This window comes from Ziziphus jujuba, chromosome 12 (assembly GCF_031755915.1).
Source record: "Ziziphus jujuba cultivar Dongzao chromosome 12, ASM3175591v1".
NCBI lineage: Eukaryota > Viridiplantae > Streptophyta > Magnoliopsida > Rosales > Rhamnaceae > Ziziphus > Ziziphus jujuba.
Genome location: NC_083390.1, coordinates 15835419 through 15854753, shown reverse-complemented (window position 1 = coordinate 15854753; position 19335 = coordinate 15835419). Strand labels below are relative to the sequence as shown.

The 19335-nt window shown below is 31.9% G+C and overlaps 2 protein-coding genes across 3 annotated transcripts; both read right to left on the bottom strand.

Annotated features, from left to right (window-relative positions):
* Positions 1-2892: 2892 nt before the first annotated feature.
* Positions 2893-10106, bottom strand: LOC107429063 (uncharacterized). Of its 2 annotated transcripts, none has more exons than XM_025078387.3 (4): positions 9875-10106; positions 6217-6304; positions 5914-6123; positions 2893-3435 (listed from the first exon to the last, which is right to left on the bottom strand). In XM_025078387.3, the coding sequence occupies exons 3-4, from the start codon at positions 6094-6096 to the stop codon at positions 3157-3159; spliced, it is 462 nt and encodes a 153-aa protein (XP_024934155.3). In that variant the 5' UTR covers positions 6097-6123; positions 6217-6304; positions 9875-10106; the 3' UTR covers positions 2893-3156. The 2 variants fall into 2 exon arrangements, with proteins under 2 accessions (XP_024934155.3, XP_015895187.3); XM_016039701.4 differs by having other exon boundaries at positions 6217-6301.
* A 2556-nt stretch (positions 10107-12662) lies between these two features.
* Positions 12663-17566, bottom strand: LOC107428816 (probable inactive purple acid phosphatase 1). The gene is made up of 13 exons (XM_016039406.4): positions 17250-17566; positions 16862-17053; positions 16611-16702; positions 16451-16517; positions 16224-16346; positions 15978-16070; positions 15685-15814; positions 15203-15284; positions 14849-14981; positions 14237-14442; positions 14019-14144; positions 13511-13820; positions 12663-13179 (listed from the first exon to the last, which is right to left on the bottom strand). The coding sequence occupies exons 2-13, from the start codon at positions 17048-17050 to the stop codon at positions 12874-12876; spliced, it is 1857 nt and encodes a 618-aa protein (XP_015894892.3). The 5' UTR covers positions 17051-17053; positions 17250-17566; the 3' UTR covers positions 12663-12873.
* Between the last annotated feature and the right edge of the window lie 1769 nt (positions 17567-19335).

The window sequence follows — 19335 nt, the reverse complement described above, 5'->3', positions numbered from 1 at the left end:
ACACCATGACAATGGCCATGCATGAACCACCGGCTCTGGCCCACTCCACCAAGCCAATGGTGGCATTCAAGACGCCTCCCAACTACGCCACCAGGCTTTCCCACCTCCTCTCCCTCAATGGCTTCGTCCCACTCTCTTCCCCAACTTTGAGGGTGTTGTTAAGGCTCTTGGTTTGAAGTTGCACCTCCAATTGAAATGGTTTAGCCGTATTTGGTTGTTCAAACTCTGTTGAATTGTCAACGGAATGTATATTTTGTGATCATAATCTTGCAAAGAATGACAAATTCTTTATTCAGTTTGTAGAACCAAGTTCTATTTTATTGGATTTCAGTATGCAATTCTTTCTGCACACTTTGCAGCTAATTATCTGAATCAGTTTGGGAGCTTTTTTTTTTGTGAAATTGACAATGTTTTAGAACGTTGGTCAAATAGTAAGCAGAAGTTAAGAGCAGCTAATGATCTGTTTTAAATCGCTATGTTTTTTATTCCTACGATCACCATTTATTTTCCTTCCAGGGGTATTTACAGAGGCTTTAGTACCCAGTTTCCGTTACATGACTTGGGTATTCATTGAAATACGGAATGAACTGCATCTCAATAATCTCTTCTGGAGTTTGCTGTTTTTTTTTTTCTTGTAAACCTGATTCATTTGATTATTTTTTAGTACAGTAATGATTTTTGGATCTCGACTTTGATTTTTCATGGGTGAAGGTAATAAAGCAGCACCAATTTGGAATTTTCTAAAAGCTGTTAGGGACTGGAAAGTGATTCAGATATGGTGCAGGAAATGAGCTCCTAGTCACTGTAAACGTTTTTGCTACAAACAGATTTTTAATTTTTTCTTGTAGCCATTGAATTTCTTACTGGATTTTAAATACATAAATTTACATGAAACAAGTATAAAACAGAATTGTAGCCATTGAATTTCCTACTGGATTTTAAATACACAAACTTACATGAAACAAGTATAAAACAGAACAATTATAAAATATGACAGAAACAAAGCTATTAAACAAATTAACTACAAAGTTACCCCCCCCCAACAAAAAAAAAAAAAAACAAAACAAAAAAAAAAAAAAAACAAAAGCAAAAAACAAAAACCAAATCAACTACAAACGACCAGTGTTATGAGTTAACTATTTGCTGTATATGTTATGCCTCCACATATATATATATATATATATGTTATGCCTCCACATATATATATATATATATATATAGCCATGTGCAGCCAAAATCATAGCCCTGCTGCTTCAAAAAGTTTCAGTTACTTTCTTTGTGGCTTTAACCCTGATAGAAGTTTCAATGCATCTTCCATGGTTGGCCTATCATATTACCTGCTTTGAGTACAAAGAAAAGCAACTTCAAGTACTAGTTTCATCTCCTCCTGTATTGAATTGCTAGAACCTACTTCATTCTCACTGTAAATATCTGTCAAAAGAACATCCTTTGGCTTGCCCTGTATACTTGCCCCTGCATTTGTCAACCTCGGTCATAGAATGGGTCACTTCCTCAATATTCCTACTATATCTTCCCCTCCAAGTTAAGGGCAAAAGTCCACTTCTAATGCTTATCATATTGATAAAATTATCCTGCAGCTTAGCAAATTCTTAATACACTAGATAAATCATATTGTAGCTTGCAGTATAAAAGGCTATCCATGTTTCAAGGGTTCATTCCACATTTGTTGACATACAGGAAGAACATTTGTGAACACAGACAGCTCAAACCAAGCCAAAAAAATAGAAGATAAGCAAATAAGTTGTACTGCAGTATAGAGGCTAAAAGTACTCTCTTTATAGGTTGAGCTTTAGGTGCCAACCTATAAAGATAAATTGTCCAACTTGATTTCGTAAAACAATTTCTTTTCAATTATTTTGAAAACCATTTCAAGAAATACAACCAAAAAAAAAAAGAAATCAAAAAACAAAAACAAAACAGTCAACAACAGGCCCATAATTTATTCCATGGATGACAAAGGTTTTCAGAAAGATGTACACACTATGGCCTCCGTGATTTTAAAAGGGAGGTAAAGAACATAAAAGAACAAAACTTGATAGAAGCTCTTTGGGTTACATAAAAACTAGCTATTATGCATTAAGGAGAACAAACCCAACTTGATTAAGACCAGGAAAATAACATAAAATAAAATAAAAAGAGAGAGAGAGAGAGAGAGAGAGAGAGAGAGAGAGAGAGCAAACCCAATTTCGATCTCATGGTTGATGCTAAGATACCCATCCAAGGGGAGGAAAAAAAAAAAATCATGAACAAAATCCATTGAGAAGATTTTATTTTAGATGTAAAATTGGTGTTTCAACCAGTAATGAGAAAACATTTCACCAAAAGCCTAAAAAAGTAATGTGAAAACATTTTCAATTTGCGCGTTTATGGGCCAACTGGATATTCTCTATACCTGAAGTTTTCAAACCTTCCTTCTGCCTTAGCCCATCCACCTTAAATTATTGTTTTCCACTATTTTTGTTCCACTTCTAAGCTTTTCCTTGTTCCAAACCACAAATTATGGATAATAATAGCTGCCTTTCATCATGCTGAACAATGAAATCAACTTTCTTTGAAGCAAATAAATAAATCAATAAATAAAAAACCAACTTTCTACCCGTATTATATTTTCATGGTCATGTCACCTTAAACGGCTTTTTTCTCTACCCTACTTTTGTTCAGTGGACGTGTGGAACAGTGCTTCCACATCACTTTTGCACCTTCATAACTGCTAATGAAAGAAAGCTTTTGACCAAATAAAATGAATGAACCGTAATTGACTGCTAGATAAATATTATAGCTCTCATATATTGTACCCAATCAAAACCAATGAATACAAACTCATAAGATATTTTAGCTGTTTTGTAATGAGGAGATGAAACAAAATTGGAATTCCAAGAACTTTTCTCATGTATATCCACAAACTAAAATTATTTTAAAGTTCATCTTTTGTTTTTGTCAACTGGCTAAGAAATAAAGGAGTCTAGATCCATCGTTCAGGCAACAGCTCTAAAAGAATGATGAGCTAATTCACTAAAGTGCCATACCACTTATCGTCACCTGATAGTGTGACAGAACATACAAGCAATCCAACAAAATAGTAAATACCAACAGATGAAACCTAATGCAAAACAAATAGCTATGACAGAATAACTGTCAACTCTGTTTTCCTTCTTGATCCGCATCATATTCGTCATTGTCGTCGTCGTCGTCATCATCATCATCATCGTCATCCTCATTAAAATTAAATATGCTGCTACGAGGAAATCTACTGAGTTCATTTCTAGAATCATCTTCACTAAGAAAGTCCAACCCAAATTTTACATCACGGTGTTTAACAAGAAGCCATCGCAGCAAACGATCTTCTTTGTTCAGGTAATGCAGCTCTTTGTTGATGTTGGGCGTAGCCATCATAGTCATCTGCATAAGTTGGCCCTATACCATATACAAATAAAACAATAATGTGTTTCATTTACTCGATTAAAGGAAAGTTCCAATCAGCTCATAAGGAGCGTCCATTTTTTTAAAGATTCAAGTAGAAAAATAGACTCTGTAAGAAACTGAAGGAAAACACAAATGAAATACGGATGAGAAAGGAAGGGACCAAACATCCAATGCGCAATGATCATTTTATGAGACATTGAAACTCTCTACTATCATATTCTTTTCCCTTACAAGCTACCTATACTATACATATAATACACGTACATAAATATGCATGCATAATGTCCAAAGGAAAAGGACAAAAGAAGAAGCATGTATGTTTTTTCTACATATTTAACCACATAAGTAAACATATAGCATATCTATATATATATATATATATATATATGTGTATGCATGTATATACTTTAAGGGTAGCGTGCATTAAGTATCACATAAAATAATAAATGTACCTATTGCCAGGAACAGGTTCGCACAAAGCCAAATGCACCCATAAGAACCAATATTCTTGAATTTCAAACATAATATCCAACTAATGTTTTACCAGCAACAAGAACAAACTACCAAATGTCAGCAGTTTCTCCATGCAAAATGTTTCTTTCATGCTTATGTTTCATCTTTATGAATGTAATCTATAAAATCTAACAACGCATGAGCATCATGAAATTATACTCCATATGCTTTATAAATTTGGAATTTGTGACAAGTTTCAAAGCTCTCAAGAAGTATATTTCTGGCTTCTCCATATTCAATCTGCAACAACATTGATTGTCATAAGAAAGTACAATTTGTCAATTTGTCATGGAGGGTTAAGATTCAATTCAAAATATGTTAAATTTTATTTTTCAAATTTGCCTCTCAATGCAGAAGCATGAGATATGACTAGTTGACCACAGACCATAATTTACACTTAAATTCATTTTAGACAATAATTTATTAAAACAACAAAAAGCTCAAACAAGATCATATGAAAAAACCTCAAGGGATCACCCTTGGACCAAACCTAAGAATTGTCACAGGATTAAGAATATCTGGATTAACAAAGCCAGATACTTTCCTCAAATTCATCTGTACTAATTTCATTTCATCATTAATATTATTTATTATTAATCATTACCATTATGTTTTCGGTGAGTTTGAAATTTTGACAGCTTTAAAATTAGGGAGCACAGTTCACATAAAAGTCAGATAAGAGCATTAATGAATATTAAAGTTGGTACTTTCTATAAATCTTGAAAATGGTCCAACCCATTAACATAAAATAGTCAGCAAAAAATGTCTATCCACACTATGAACAGGATTTCAAAGACTTGGACCCTTATGTCTCATTTACAATTTTTCTTTTACCCCTTCTTTGGGCTTCAACATCAACATGAATTTCAACTTCCAGAGAAACTATAGATGGAAAAAATTAACAGTGGTTTTGAGTCCCCATGAATGCCCACTCGTAAAGGAACAGCTATAGAGGTGGAATTTGTGGGCAGAGATGAGTATAGGACAGCTAAGGAAGGTTCAAGATGCCAAGAAAGGCATTGGCATGGATGGGGAACAAGAATGTGGGCAAGGATGGAGAAGGTCTAACTTGCTTTCCATGTTCCATTGCCATTCCTAAGCACAATGTTATAAACTTAATTGAAAGAATGACAATATGATCTCAACTTCTTTGATTGTTACCAATCTCTTTCGCAATCTACATGATGACAGTTGGTTTTCCTTTTATGAAATATCAATAATTGTTCATATTCTTGAAATATATCTCAAGAAACCAACTTTTAGAACCACATAAAATGAAACCATTAGCAGAAGAACTTCTGCAAGAATGCGAGTTTCAATCAAAGCATCATCTCCATTTGACATTGTAGCAACAAATTGCAACGACTTCCAACTATCTATGATAGTTCAAAAAACATAGATTTTTGGTGGGTTTATAGCCATACAATACATATATAACACAAATAATATAATTCTAAGCCATTCCCTAGAATTTTCGCTTCTTGCTTTCATTAGAAATTCAGAATCTTACTATGAAAAGCTAAGAAAGAGCAGTGTATTGGGAAAAATACAAATTTTCAGGATGTGTGATTGGTTTTTGCACGTTCTTCATGCCTCCTTTTCACTTACTAATGATAACCCACTTAAAGATATTTCTCTATCAAATTATTGCTTATTGCAATAGAAGACTGACAAATCTAACATGACCATCATCTTCTTCACATCATCACCAATCAAATAAAAATTGCAAATATAAAGCGCTTAAAAAAATAAAAATAATAAAAATAAAAAATAAAAAATGAAAACTACTTTATCCCCTATTCTGTAACAAGGCTGGTATAAAGCGAAAAGTAAAAGCGAAAAAAGAAAAAAATGTTAAATGTTCCATGGAAAGCTAAAACGATATCTGAAGCGGCAAACTAGAGAGAATAGAAGTATCAACTGGAATGAAAGAAAAATTTTGTAAAAAGGACTAACCTGATAATATCTTCCATCAAGTTTCTTGATACCGTAACCCAACTGAACTTGTCCAAAGGACTTAATCTCAGTGAGAACCCCATTTCGTTTGTAAACATGTTTGCCTACTCTGGCTACCAACTCGATCATGGAATCCTTCCTCACATGGGGTTTCAGCAGAAGCATACAATCATATAGCGGCATTCTTCTTCTTTCTTCTTCTTCCACAATCTAATAATTCCACTCAGAATTATATATAGAAGAGGGTCAGTGATTAGAAGCAAAACGGAGTATAATGATTGATAAAAGGACTAACTACTATACCTTCGGAGGGGATTCGAGCCGGGCTGTCAATGCAGGTCGTCGGCGTTGCCGGTGGTCAGCAGGTCGTAGGTTTTGTTTTGAGCTTCTGCTAGAAAGAATAAGAAAAAAGAAAATATAAAAAGATGACAATTATTATTTTATTTTATTTATTTTTGTTGTGTGTGCACTTGTCATATACTTTATAGATACAACTATTCCTATATTTTCACTTTTTTTCATTAATCTATAATTTTACTTTAATAAATGAGATTTTTATAGTTAGTCATTTTCCCAGTATCCAAATTTCTAAAAAGATATAAACTTAAGAAGAAAACAGTTTTTTTATTTTTATATTTTTGTCCTTGACCATTGAATGTATCCATAACGGTTCGATAATTAAAACTTTAATAGTTTTTTTTTTTTTTTTTTCCCTTATAAAAGCAACCCCAACTTCAACTTTTAACAGAAAAGAACAATTTACATCAACACTAAAATAATTTATTCAAACTATGAGGAAAATTTAACTGCCAAGTCCCAAGAAAGAGGTAAAGACTTTATTTCTTTGTTTTGAATAATAATTAAGCATTTGTACACCATCGCTCCTGACCTTTCCCCATTGTTGCAATTCATAAACTGACCTTTACATTTGACATCATATCCTAACCTTTAATAACTATGGGGTTAAAATCCACATACAATGCACATCCATCTTTTTTTTCTTTTTTTTCCTTCATATTTCAAGTGCAAATTGGGAACTAAAATAGAAGAACCTAAAAATCAAAAGCAAGCGTCATAAAATATGCAAATTCTAGCACAAAATAATTGTACTATATAATTTTTACTCTGTAAAAATTTACAATTATGGTTACAACAACACCTTTGTTAGGTTTAACCAACACAAAAGTTGGCTTTTTATTATTAATTTATTTGAAACTTTTTCTTTATTGAATTGAAATAGAGCCTAAGATTTGAAGATATCAAAAGGACAACAAATAACAACACAAGTACAAAAGTGATAAAGGAAAATCATTTTTCTTTAAAAAAAAAAAATTCATAAATTTTCCTAACTTGTGATTATAATAGAAGAGTGTCATATTTATTCCCTTAATCATGTTCCTATCAACTTCTAATTCAAATCCAAGCAATTTTGAGTTGCACAGCAACAATCCAACCTCCAATAGATCCAATTAATTCGATCAGAAGCAGAACTGGATAACCCAATTTCCTTTCTTTCTTTTCTTCTTCTTCTTCTTTCTCTTTTTTTTTTTTTTTTTTTTGGGGTGCATTTTCCTTTTGTTATGTGAAGGACTGATGCTTGCAACCCCATCATTGTTCATCAAAACCAGAACTTCCACCATCACCTTCTTTATTTTTTCTTCCTTCTTTCAGTCCACATGAGCTGGTGAACCAAATACAATTTTGTATTGGTTTTCGTTTTCTTGTCCATGTTGGTTCCCATGGCATTGCTCTTTTTCTTCTTCAAATTTCCCTAATTTTTCATCTTCAAATTAAAGGACTCAAAAAATCTTCATTGATGGACTATATATTTTTTCTTCATATTTTTCACTGATTTCTTCCATGGAAGAATTTGATTCAAATTCATTACCAGATTTTGTGATCAGTCCTTAGGATTCTCACTCTCATCAAAATCCTTCTGATCTAATGATTATTCTTAATCCAAAACAAGGTTAAGACCCATTGAATCATAGATTTCAACTTACCTTCGCATTCAAACATAGTTTAAGGAAGCAAACCAATCATTTGCCAACGTATTCGAGAAACACAAGCACAAAAGTAGATAATTTGATTCCAAAAGCTGGCCTTTGTTTGGCCATGTTTTCTGTTTTCTGTTTTCAAAACATTATTTTTAGAACTGAAAATAGAAAATCCTTGTTTAACGAAAACAAAGAGCGTTTGGCCATTGATGTTTGAAAAAAGTTTTCAACACCAAAAAAAAGAAAACATGTTTGGTTAAATAGTTTTCAAAATTTTTTTAAACAGTTTTCGTTTTTTTTTTTTTGTACATACAAAAAAAAAAAAAAAAAAAAAAAAAAAAAACAATGACAGAAACAGCAAAATGATAAAAACAAATCCTTTTCCTAATTTAGCATTGGTAGAATGTCATTTATAAATCTCTTTAACTAAAGTAAGAGCTAAGTCCAAACAAGCTTAAACATTTAAGATGCAGCATTCACAATTAAACATACAAGAAAAACTATAGCTGCAGAGTACAATCACTACCAAAAGAAAAAGTGATAAGATTTTGTCCACACTCTCTCTCTTTAACAAGCCACGTGTACTACTTCTCCTCCATAAATGCCTATTAAACCACCGTGCGTTCACCCTCCTAACCTTAAGCTTAACCATATCTCCACTCTCTTCCTCTCTCTCTCTCTCTCTCTCTCTCTCTCTCTCTCTCTCTCTCTCTCTGTAAATCAAATACCAGGTGAAAGTCCCTTAATACTTTTCTTTCCCCACTTCCAAATCACATAGGAAAAAAGCGCAAAAGGATACCCCATTTCCAATTAGCTCATTTAGTAATGTAATTAAAAATAAAAAATAAATAAATAAACAAATAACTTTCAACTGCTTAGCTCAACTCTTTATTGCTTTGGCTCAGTATTGAATTCTAATGTGCCCCACCATTTTCAAACCTTGACTAACCTTTCAACTAGATTCCCTGGCTCACCAATACCACAAAATACCTCAAAAATCTTGGCTGATTCTTCTATTCCTAAGTGATATTTCAGACAATATTACTCTCCGGTTGTTCTATTTTACTCTCACCTTAAATTCCTGTAGAAGAATTTCATATATATTAAGCCCTATCAACCAACTTGGCCTCAATCATCCTTCTCTGACTTAGCAACCTGAATTCTTAACTGAATATAGTGATCTGTCTTCAGTCAAATCTTTCTTTCTTAACCCAGGCATCTAGATTTTCAAGCTTTGCAGCCTTTTGTCTTTTGTTAAACAAATCATCCAGCACCTTTTCCTAACCCCAATCTTTTTCCACATAAGAATTTCAACCACACCAGCTCATGGCCTCACAAAAGTTGCAGCATACAAATTTTAACTATTTGAGTTGTTACTTTATCCATTGAAATGCCCTGACTGGACAGGGAGTTAATAGTTAAAGTTTTTTTATTCTCACAAACAATAACATTATCAAACATCGAAGGTACAGAATCCAACCACCACCCTCAATTCGAGGAAGCAATATAACAGACTGAAAGCACACTTTGAAACAATATCACAATTTACAATGACAATTTCAAAGCAAAACAATTACACACCCCAGTAGAATGCAACAAGCAGCAAAAGAAAATTGTAACCTGCTATAATCTAGTTTTGCAAATTGCAATCAAAATTTCCCAACATTGTTCTTGTTCTTCTCACTTGAATGAAAAAACATATATTACACCATTTTTTTATGATTTACTATACTGCAGAACAATAGTCCCTAGCCCAAACCCATTATCGTTAGCAAGTCCATCATCAGTTTAGAATGTCTATCCCAAAATTGAGCAATACATACAAACCAAACTCACATACACTCAAAACCCATTACCAGAAAACGGGGTATACAGAGAAAAAAAAAAAAAAAAAAACATTAGCAGAAACAGGAATAACAGCTTATAGAGGTTGATGTTGAAAGATTTGAGAAGAGAAGAAAAACCTAGATCGGTGAACTCCCAGAGCCGAGACCTGTTCGAAATTTGTCGAAGGAGTGGCTCTTCGAGATCTGTTCGAAGAGTGGTGAAAGTGAGCAGGTGTGAGCGGTGACGGAGCTGGTGTGAGAGGCGAAGGTGGGTTTCAAAACAGTGGAAACAATTTTTTTTTTTTTTTTATGTTTTTCAGCAGATTTTTTTTTTTTAATTTATTTTTTAGGACTGTTTTTGGAAATAGATGACCAAATACAAATGTTTAGAATAGTTTTATTGTTTCTAAAACAAAAAACTATTTTAAACATAGATGGCGTCATTTTTTGTTTTTGTTTTTAATCATTCTAAGCAACAACTAAAAAAATCTAAAATAAAAAAGGTATAAAAACATTTAAAATAAAAGTATATGGTCTCGCGTTTGATATGTAATATTATATTAAAATGTATTATATTATAGTAGATTAGAATCAATTGTATTAGAATGTTTAGTGTTGTAATGCATTACAGTTTATTTTTATTAAAATAAACATATCCATATTTAATAATATCCAATTCTATATATTTTATTATTATAAATAATTATATATATATATATATATATATATATATATTAATATTATTAATATAATTACAGTCTTATTTATTATTTATGTACGCTTTTATTAATAATTCCTTATCTTTTGGTAAAGTTTTATGATAATTTCATGGTGTTCGATTTTAGCAACGAAAAAAAAAAAAAAAAAAAAGGAAGGCTTCATAAGGTATTCGATGGTTGAAGTTTCTATCTTACTTAGCTTTATTTGAAAGGAAGGTCCCATGGTGTTCAACTTTAGCCAAAAATAATAATAATAATAATAAAAATAAAAAGTTTCATAAGGTATTCATTGGTTGAAGTTTCTATCTTGCAAAGCTTCATTTGAAAGGAAGATCAACTTGAATAGAAGAGATTCCATGTTACAGAAGCGAAGGGAGTTGAGATCTAACTATGGAGGTACAAGAAAGAAAATTTTTACAAAGTCTATTTTTATCCAAGAAAAAAAAAAGTACAAGAAAGAAAGTTGTTGTATGTGTTTTGTAAGTACAAGGTTTTTTGCCAATAGCTCACTAAACTCACGATGCTTACTCCAAAGTTTATTGAATTTCTGTTTTATTTGCATTTTGTTGTAGTTTCTTTTAGACTTATTATTTAGAGCTTCAAGCATATTAATCCAATTGTTTTGAAGTGATCTAATCATCTTTCATATCATTTTTGTTCATGACATCTATTATGTGTATAAATCTTTTCATTGGAAACACTAAATCTTTTCATTGGTAACACTTTATAAAGTTGAACCGTCATCATTATTTTTAGTAGTAGACATAATAAAAATGTATTACACAAAAAATAAACAAAGAGTAAAGAATAAATATCTAATGTATATATTAACATAACTTATTTTTAAACTAATTATCATCCAAGTCTATATATGAAGTCTTAATTTTTACAATTATATGGATTACGACCAAAAACACAAATTAAAGGAACTAAACAGCGTCAGAAACAAACAAATTAAAAGAACTAAACTGCATCAGAAACAAACAGGTGTAAAGATTATTAGAATTGTATGTGAAATTTTTGCTACCCATTCAGAAAAGCAATAGTTGCAGGTCCCAACTATTGGCTACAAAAAATATATATATATATATATATATAAATAAATAAATAAATAAAATAATACACATACAATAATAAAGCAACATAATACAATAATTCTGGTGACACAAGAATTTATTACTAAATTTGGTTCCTAATGCCAATAGCAGAATAGTGGATACAAGATGTTCTTACTCAATTTGGTTGCTACTTTTGGTTAATTATTCCTATTAAGAGAATACTTGAGCACTATTAGTCTTATAATTGAATCTATGGCAAAACAGAAACAAATGAGTGGTTCAATGGCATGGCAAGCTTAAAGATAAAAAAGTGGAACACGTAATAGCAAATATGCAACACACTTATGGTTCACCCAATTATTGATCACATTTTTCACATTCAAAATGCTTATCAATTTTAATAACAGCACTCAGGTCCAATTATTGACCATGTTCACATTTTTTTTTTTTTTTGTTGATTTTAATTCCTTTTATAGCTTCAAAAATTGTTCAAAACAATAACCACACATAGAATTATATGATATCAATGTTTATGTTTATACATACAAAAAATATGGAATTTGTAATTGTTAAAAAAAAAAAAAAAAAAAAAAAACTAACTGCAGTTCTGATTTCAATTAAAGAGCCTAGGTGAGCATCCAATGTACACAAGTGGTATAAAAAAAATTCAAGGGGTTTTAACTACCTTCTATTTCCTAATTTAGTACAAAAGTCGCGAAGTGTAGAACATGTCTATAAATGCATTAAAAACAGATGATGAAACTTTACCACTCTTTTGTAATATGAAATTGCAAAACAAAGTGGACAATATATTTTCTATTTAAAAGATATTAGGCATATACAAAAGGCATGCAAAGATAAAAATGAAAGAGCCAAATAAATCATGCTACTTAGCCATGTAGAAGAGGAGGGGAGCAGTTGGAAAAAAAAAAATATCCTTGAAATTTATAGTCACATGAACATGAAAGCTCTCACTGTTTTACAAGGCATGTGAGCTTAACATGGAAATTTAATGAGTATTTAATATAGTTTTTTTTTCATTTAAACCAAATGCTTATTAGCTATTTAATAAAAAAAAAATTTCAAAAAAAATTATTATACAAAACTCTACAAATTAAAACTCTATTTTCATCAACTACACCAAATAGATCCTAAAAATTAGTTAACACTTTATTTTGTTATATAACCAATTTCCATTTATGGTGTTTGAAGCTTTTTTTATCCAAGAAGTTTCAACAATGGCATTGAAACAAAAGGAAAAATGTATTCACAACTTTAGTAAAGCATGCAATGCAAAACTGCATGATTATTATGAGAATACTGGTACATAATGACAATCTTTTCCTTCATTATGTATTAATCAAAATGCTAATGTGGTACTTGGACAACCATCAAAAGTGCAGGCTAAGATGTCCCTGTAATCTCTGGATATTCTGAAAGAGTCATATACTTTTCCATCCCTGCTCTTCTTGTACTCAAACAACAGGTTAGAGTGATCAAATGCTGTTAGTTTTACGAATCCATAATCAAAGTCCTTGACCAGACTCCATTTTGTTTCTACTGAAGAAAATTCAGCAAGGCTTGCTCCTCCACCTCCGGCGACCACGTGTATTGTCCCATTCAAAGTACCTTTGTAATATTTCTTCTCATTGTTCGTGCAAGTGTTCTATAATGGGAAAAAGGAAAAAATTATACCTTTGAGTAATACTTTTTAGTAATCCAAATTGCAGGAACAAATTATGTGAACATGTATAAAACATAGAAGGTTGTAAGAAGAGAAGAAAAAATTTAAGCAGGTAGTTGTAGCAAAAAGAGAGCTTGTTAACCGATGCAGTAATAAACTATTTTTTGATTCACAAAACTATTTCTTCTTCAAGGCAATTTTTTTGTTCTTAAACCAGGAAAACAACTTTCTAAGTACATGGCTGACAGAGGCTAAAGCATTGTCGCATAATATCCAGTTTATAGGGCACAGTTAAAGATTGTAAAGTCTTTACCTGGTATATTGGACATGTTCTTTCATAGTTGTGCACATGACCATAAATGGCAATGTCAACTTTATACTTTTGCCAAAGTTTCTGAAGACTGTCTCTCCCCATTGGTTCCCCAAATGATCCCTCATCTACATAAAAGCTTCCAGAAGAATAGCCCAGGACTCGATGTGCAAGAAAGATCAGCCACGGTTGCTTTTGTCTATCAACTGTTGATAGGCAATTTTCAATGAACCTATATTGCTCAGTTCCCTCTCTCCAATCATGTTCCGTGTTGGCTACGCAGAAACGAAACATGCCATAATCAGTGGAATACCTGGAAAAGCAAACGAATTTGATACTGTTTCTTAGTACATTGTGAAACAAATGGAGGCAAAAAATTTACTTCAACTCCAGAACTCCAAAATTTTGTGCGAAACTCTTTATGACATCTCACCACTTTCAAAATGCACCAACGATAATTCTTGTACAAAGTTAATTAAACCCTACAGGTATTGATGCCAATGTTCCATACCAGAACTTAGCCCTGTTCTCAGCAGGGACATAAAACATAGTTTCTGCCAAGACACCACATTCTCCCCCTGAATCCAAGTTCTCGTAGAAGGATCCTGTTCCTGGCCAATCACGCTCATGATTACCACTGCACAGACATGCCAAAAAGGAGCACATAAGACCAAAAAAATGGTTTTGATTGCTTAAACAAGATGCGCAAATATATTAAAAATTACAAACCTTGCAATCATATATGGCACGGTCGATGCTAGTGGCTCCACCTGTGCAGTAAATTGGTCCCACTGTGAAATGTATCCATTTGCATAGCATATATCTCCGATATGGAAGATGATGTCAATATCTTTCAAGTCTTGAATAAGCTGCTTGGTAGTGTTGAGAGAGCCATGCTGGAAATCATTGTATTCATTAGACCCATCCGCTTCATCCTGTAAAGTGAAAGTAAAAACATCAAATAAGAAGGACACCCCCATCTAAAGTTCAAGTTAAGCTAATAAAGAAACAATAGAAAAGATAGTGGACATATATACTGACGAAGCGTCTCTGGAAAGGCATATAGCAGCCCATCCACCCTCATAAAACTCAATTTACACAAGATATTTTGCATGTGTAAAATTTGTAATCATATTGTTATAAAAAATATAGTAATCACAATGGTGAATAAATTGGTATGTTCAAGAAATCATGAGTAATCCATGTATAAACTTGATAGCTACTTCTACTGGTACAACAACAATGGTTATGCATGTGATTAACGTCCCTAATCAGCATGATTGGGGAGATAAGTGCAGTATTCTATAAGCATTTGTATATCCCTTCAAAGCGAGTTCAAACCTTTCCCATATCACCAAATATGACCACACGTTGAAGAGAATTTTGTCCAGGATAAGGAGATGCTCGAAATTGGTATTCTTGACTCCAAATATATGAACCATTAAACAATTTATGCCCCAGCTTGTAAATATACCTATGGAATCATTGAGAAACATACTAAATGTCAAGTTCTATGTCTGTCCAAGAGGGAACTACGCAACATTTAACATCTTTTAAACAAATTTCAATTCCTCTGTATAATAATACTTAAGCCCACAAGATTTTGTTTAAGAAAAAAATGTTATCCAAACTTAGCACGCTTCATACTAACAATATATGCTAGAAATGGATACATAACAAGGAACGATAAAATACATTTTGTTGGGCCACAGTTCCTTCAGAAAAACAGTGTGTATAAATCCAGGATCTCTCCATCCCACTGTCCTTGCCGGTGCACCTGTGGAAGTACATGGATAAAATGAATTAAATACAATGTATATTATGTTTGCCTTGGAAAGTTTTTGAGGAATTTAACTATAATAAGTAAAATATCAACCAGAAAGCTAAATAGTGAATATTAGGACTTTGAGAATCCTTATCTACTCAGGAAAATAGTTGATGAGATAATAAATTAATACCCCTTTCTTCATATAAAATATTTAACTCAAGAAAAAACTAGGAAAATATAGTTAGTTTGTTTTGTTTTTTTTTTTTTAAAAAAAAAAGAGCTTGAGCATGCTATAGTTGAAAAGGAAACCATTTCTGAGACACAGGTAACTTTTTCCCTCCCTCAAGCACTTTCAGCCAACTTGTTCACGTATCTTATAATAACAAATCAAAGGTGAAAAGCTACGCACCACACATACTGTTACGATCAATAGTCAAAGTCCCAGCAGGTGATCTCACACGGTCACCTCCCTTTGGATCCCATTCAACAAAAGGTTCTGCTTCATTGATTCCATATCCACTCGTCCATGTCACCGTCATCTAAGTGTCAAACAAAAACAACGTACAAAACCATATGTAGAACAGTTAATAGGCAAAAGTTAGTTGAAGAATGAATAGCATTTCAATCATAATAGACACTGCAATTTATGACATGAATATATAGAAGCTTTGTCAATAACACTAAAGAAGAAACCGCACTTACTTCGTTCCACAATTTTCCTTGTGCCAAGCGTGGATAAACTGGAGCTTTTGGATTTATGAAAGTTACTTTATTTGATACTGCCACCAGCTTTGGCTATTTTACAACAACAAATAAAAAGAAAAGAAACAAACATATGCCTCAAATACAGCCTCTTAAATTTAAAGGAGAAAAAAGTGTTAAGAAGCAACAATAGATAATGTTTCTCTGTAGTTTGGCTCCAGGAATTTTGTTAAGTGGAGAAATTACATTTGACAAACCACCCGAGAATAGTGCAAAAGAGAAATCCGATCTCTGATTAATCAACTGTAGGTTCAACACGCCTTTTCCCGTATATTTATACTTAGGACTACTATAATTTGCAAACTGGAACTGCAAACAAGAAAGATTCAACATGAGTTCTTCTCGAACTCAGAATCCGAGCAGGATAAGAAAGTACGTGAAAAGGGCTCATGGAAAAAGCGAAGCTTTTCAACCTTAATAGGTGCCGAACACAAATATGGTGGAGAACTCATTCGAGTTTCTGGATAGCAGGTCGAGGCACTGCATATTGAAAACATGAAGAAGGTCTTCCAATTCAATCAATTTGAGGTACCGAAACAAAGTACAGAAAAAGCAAAAAAGCACTCTATTCACCTGAAATTCGCAGGAGAAAATACTCCAATCCAATCATCATTTGATGGGTTCGGAGAACTGAACTGTACAGTTACCCGCTCAGTATTTTGCCCCTAAAAGAGAGTGAAAAATGGCATAGAATCTTCAGGTTCATCTTAAAGACCATCAAACTTCAACAAAAGCTATATATACTAAATAATGATAAGAAATGAGAGGCGAAAAAAAAAGAAAAGAAAAGAAAAAGAAAAAGAGGTTTTTGTAAAGAAATTTACCTTCAATCCAATAACAGAAGGGGTGGCTTTAACATAAGCATCATGATGAAGAGCAAATATTGTGTTGTGAACAGCAATTTTGGAGAAAGGATGATCTCCATGGGACTTCACCTCATGAAGAGTTAGAAGAACCAATAGCATTGCCAACCCCAACAAGTTCATTTCTAGCTTCCTTCTCATCTTGCCCATTATCTGAAAGTAGCATCAATAACATGTTCTGATCAAAACCATAAAAACCCAGTATCCAAATCTCATTTCCCAACTCCACAAGATTCAAACCAAACACCAGAAAATAAGAAAAAGGTAGAACTAAAAACTGTAAAACAAGATATGAAATTGCAGGATAAAAGAAAATAAAAATAAAAAAAGGGGTGTAAAGAGTAATCACCAATGGTTATGTGGGAAAAATATGGGAAAGCTTGAAAAGCTTTTGGGAGAGGAGGAATGGATTATTTATGGAATTTGAAATGGTAGTAGAAGGATAATATATATTTTTTTTGGTTTATAATTCTGGATAGGAATATTGGAAAGGAAGATGCTTTACAGCGGAGCGGATTATAAGGTAAGTTTAATAATCATGGAGATACGCTTTGTTTATTAAAAAAATACTGCCCCTCTCCCTCTCTGTCTCTCTGACCCGCTATGTTCGCCGGGCACACTCTTTGATGATGATGATGGTGATTGGGTTTGAATTGGGCATATGCCTTTTCTGATTTCTTTCTTTCCCGGGCAACCTTAATCCTTGTAACAATTTTTTTTATCTTTTTTGGTTGAAAATCCATGTAACAATTTTATTTTTTTAAAGGCAATCCTTGTAACAATTTTTATCTAAAAGTCCATTTTAAGTCCTTGTAACGAATTTAAGTTTAATATTTCTTTGTAACCAGGCAATTAGCAACTTTTATTTAGAAGCCTTGATGGATAGTGTGATAGTGTCATGCTAGAAGGTCCTTGCATGGTCTAATGGTAACGCTCACTTTTCTTTTTCTTTTATTTTTTTTTTTCTAAATTTTATGTCTTTTTTATGTGTGAGATTTCGAGTTTTAAAAGTCTATTGAATGAATAAATTAATAATATTACCAAAAAGAAAATGATTATTATTTTTTTTTTATACTACCAATATATTTATATATGCCATCTGGCCTCTTCCAAAAGACATATTATAATTTATATCCTAATTTAAAGTATGAAGTTAACAACGACATTTTACTGCTATTTGTTGAAAAGATTTTATGCTCTTTTCCTTAGAATTTGTCACCGTCAATCCCACATATAAATAAAAGAAAAAAGAGAGTTAATTCAAGAATATAATATGATTCACATATAAAAGTTAAATATAAAATTAAGTTCAATATCATCTTCAGCTTTTCTTTTCTTTTATTTTTATTATTATTTTTTCTTTTTTTAAAAAAAAAAATTGATAGAGCTACGATCCAAGACATGACATATCCATATTTCTAACAAAGCTACAAACAAAATCAGTAATTAATTGCAGTTGCCTCCAACATCAATGTCCTGGTAAATATTATCTAAAAATCACTATTCAATTAAGCTGCTTTTTTCACTGAGAACATGAAATTAGAAAGGTGCTTCAATTCCCTGCTTGTTTCTTGAAGCTCTTCATTATCTGCTGCCAATGAATAATAATCCCCATAACAACGAGAAACCTATATATATAAAAATGAAAACAAAGAAAGAAAAAAAAAAAAATATATATATATATATATATTAGTGATTGAATTAATCCAAATATAATTATACCATACCATCGTAACTACCAAAATATATAATAATAAACCTCTACAATAATAGTCTTTCACATAGAACATCAAACATGGTGAAATATTCAAAGGAGGTAATAAAGAAATGCATAGAACTTTCAGTTATTTTATTTCTCGATTTTATTGGCGCCATTTGCAATTTTAAGTGTTACTATGTGTACGTATATATATACACGGTTTTGGAATTAAATTTAATATGTAAAATGAAAATTTAATGTTAAATATCATTTTAAGAGTATTAATATTGTGTCATAATGTACATGTTTACTATATAAGCATGTTTATTAAAAAAGTATTTATTTTTAATATTCAATATTAAGTTCTCACTCTACAAAATGATTTTGACCTTAAAAAGAATAAAAATGTACTGTGCTTTAATCATTTAAAATAAAAAATAATTGTGCAAAGTTTGAGATTTTTTTTCTGTTAGATAGAAAATAAAAATAAAATAGAGTTCATTTAAAACCGTGTGCGATGTAGAATAGAAAAAAAGTCCCAAAAAGAAATGGCATTGCCAAGTCCAAAAATATAAAAAAGACTTTATTTAAAACCGTGTGCGATATAGAATAGAAAAGAAGTCCCCAAAAAAAAAAAAAAAAAGGCATTGCCAAGTCCAAAAAAATAAAACAGACTTTATTTAAAAATGTGTGGGATAAAATATATATATATATATATACGTATACATACATAGTG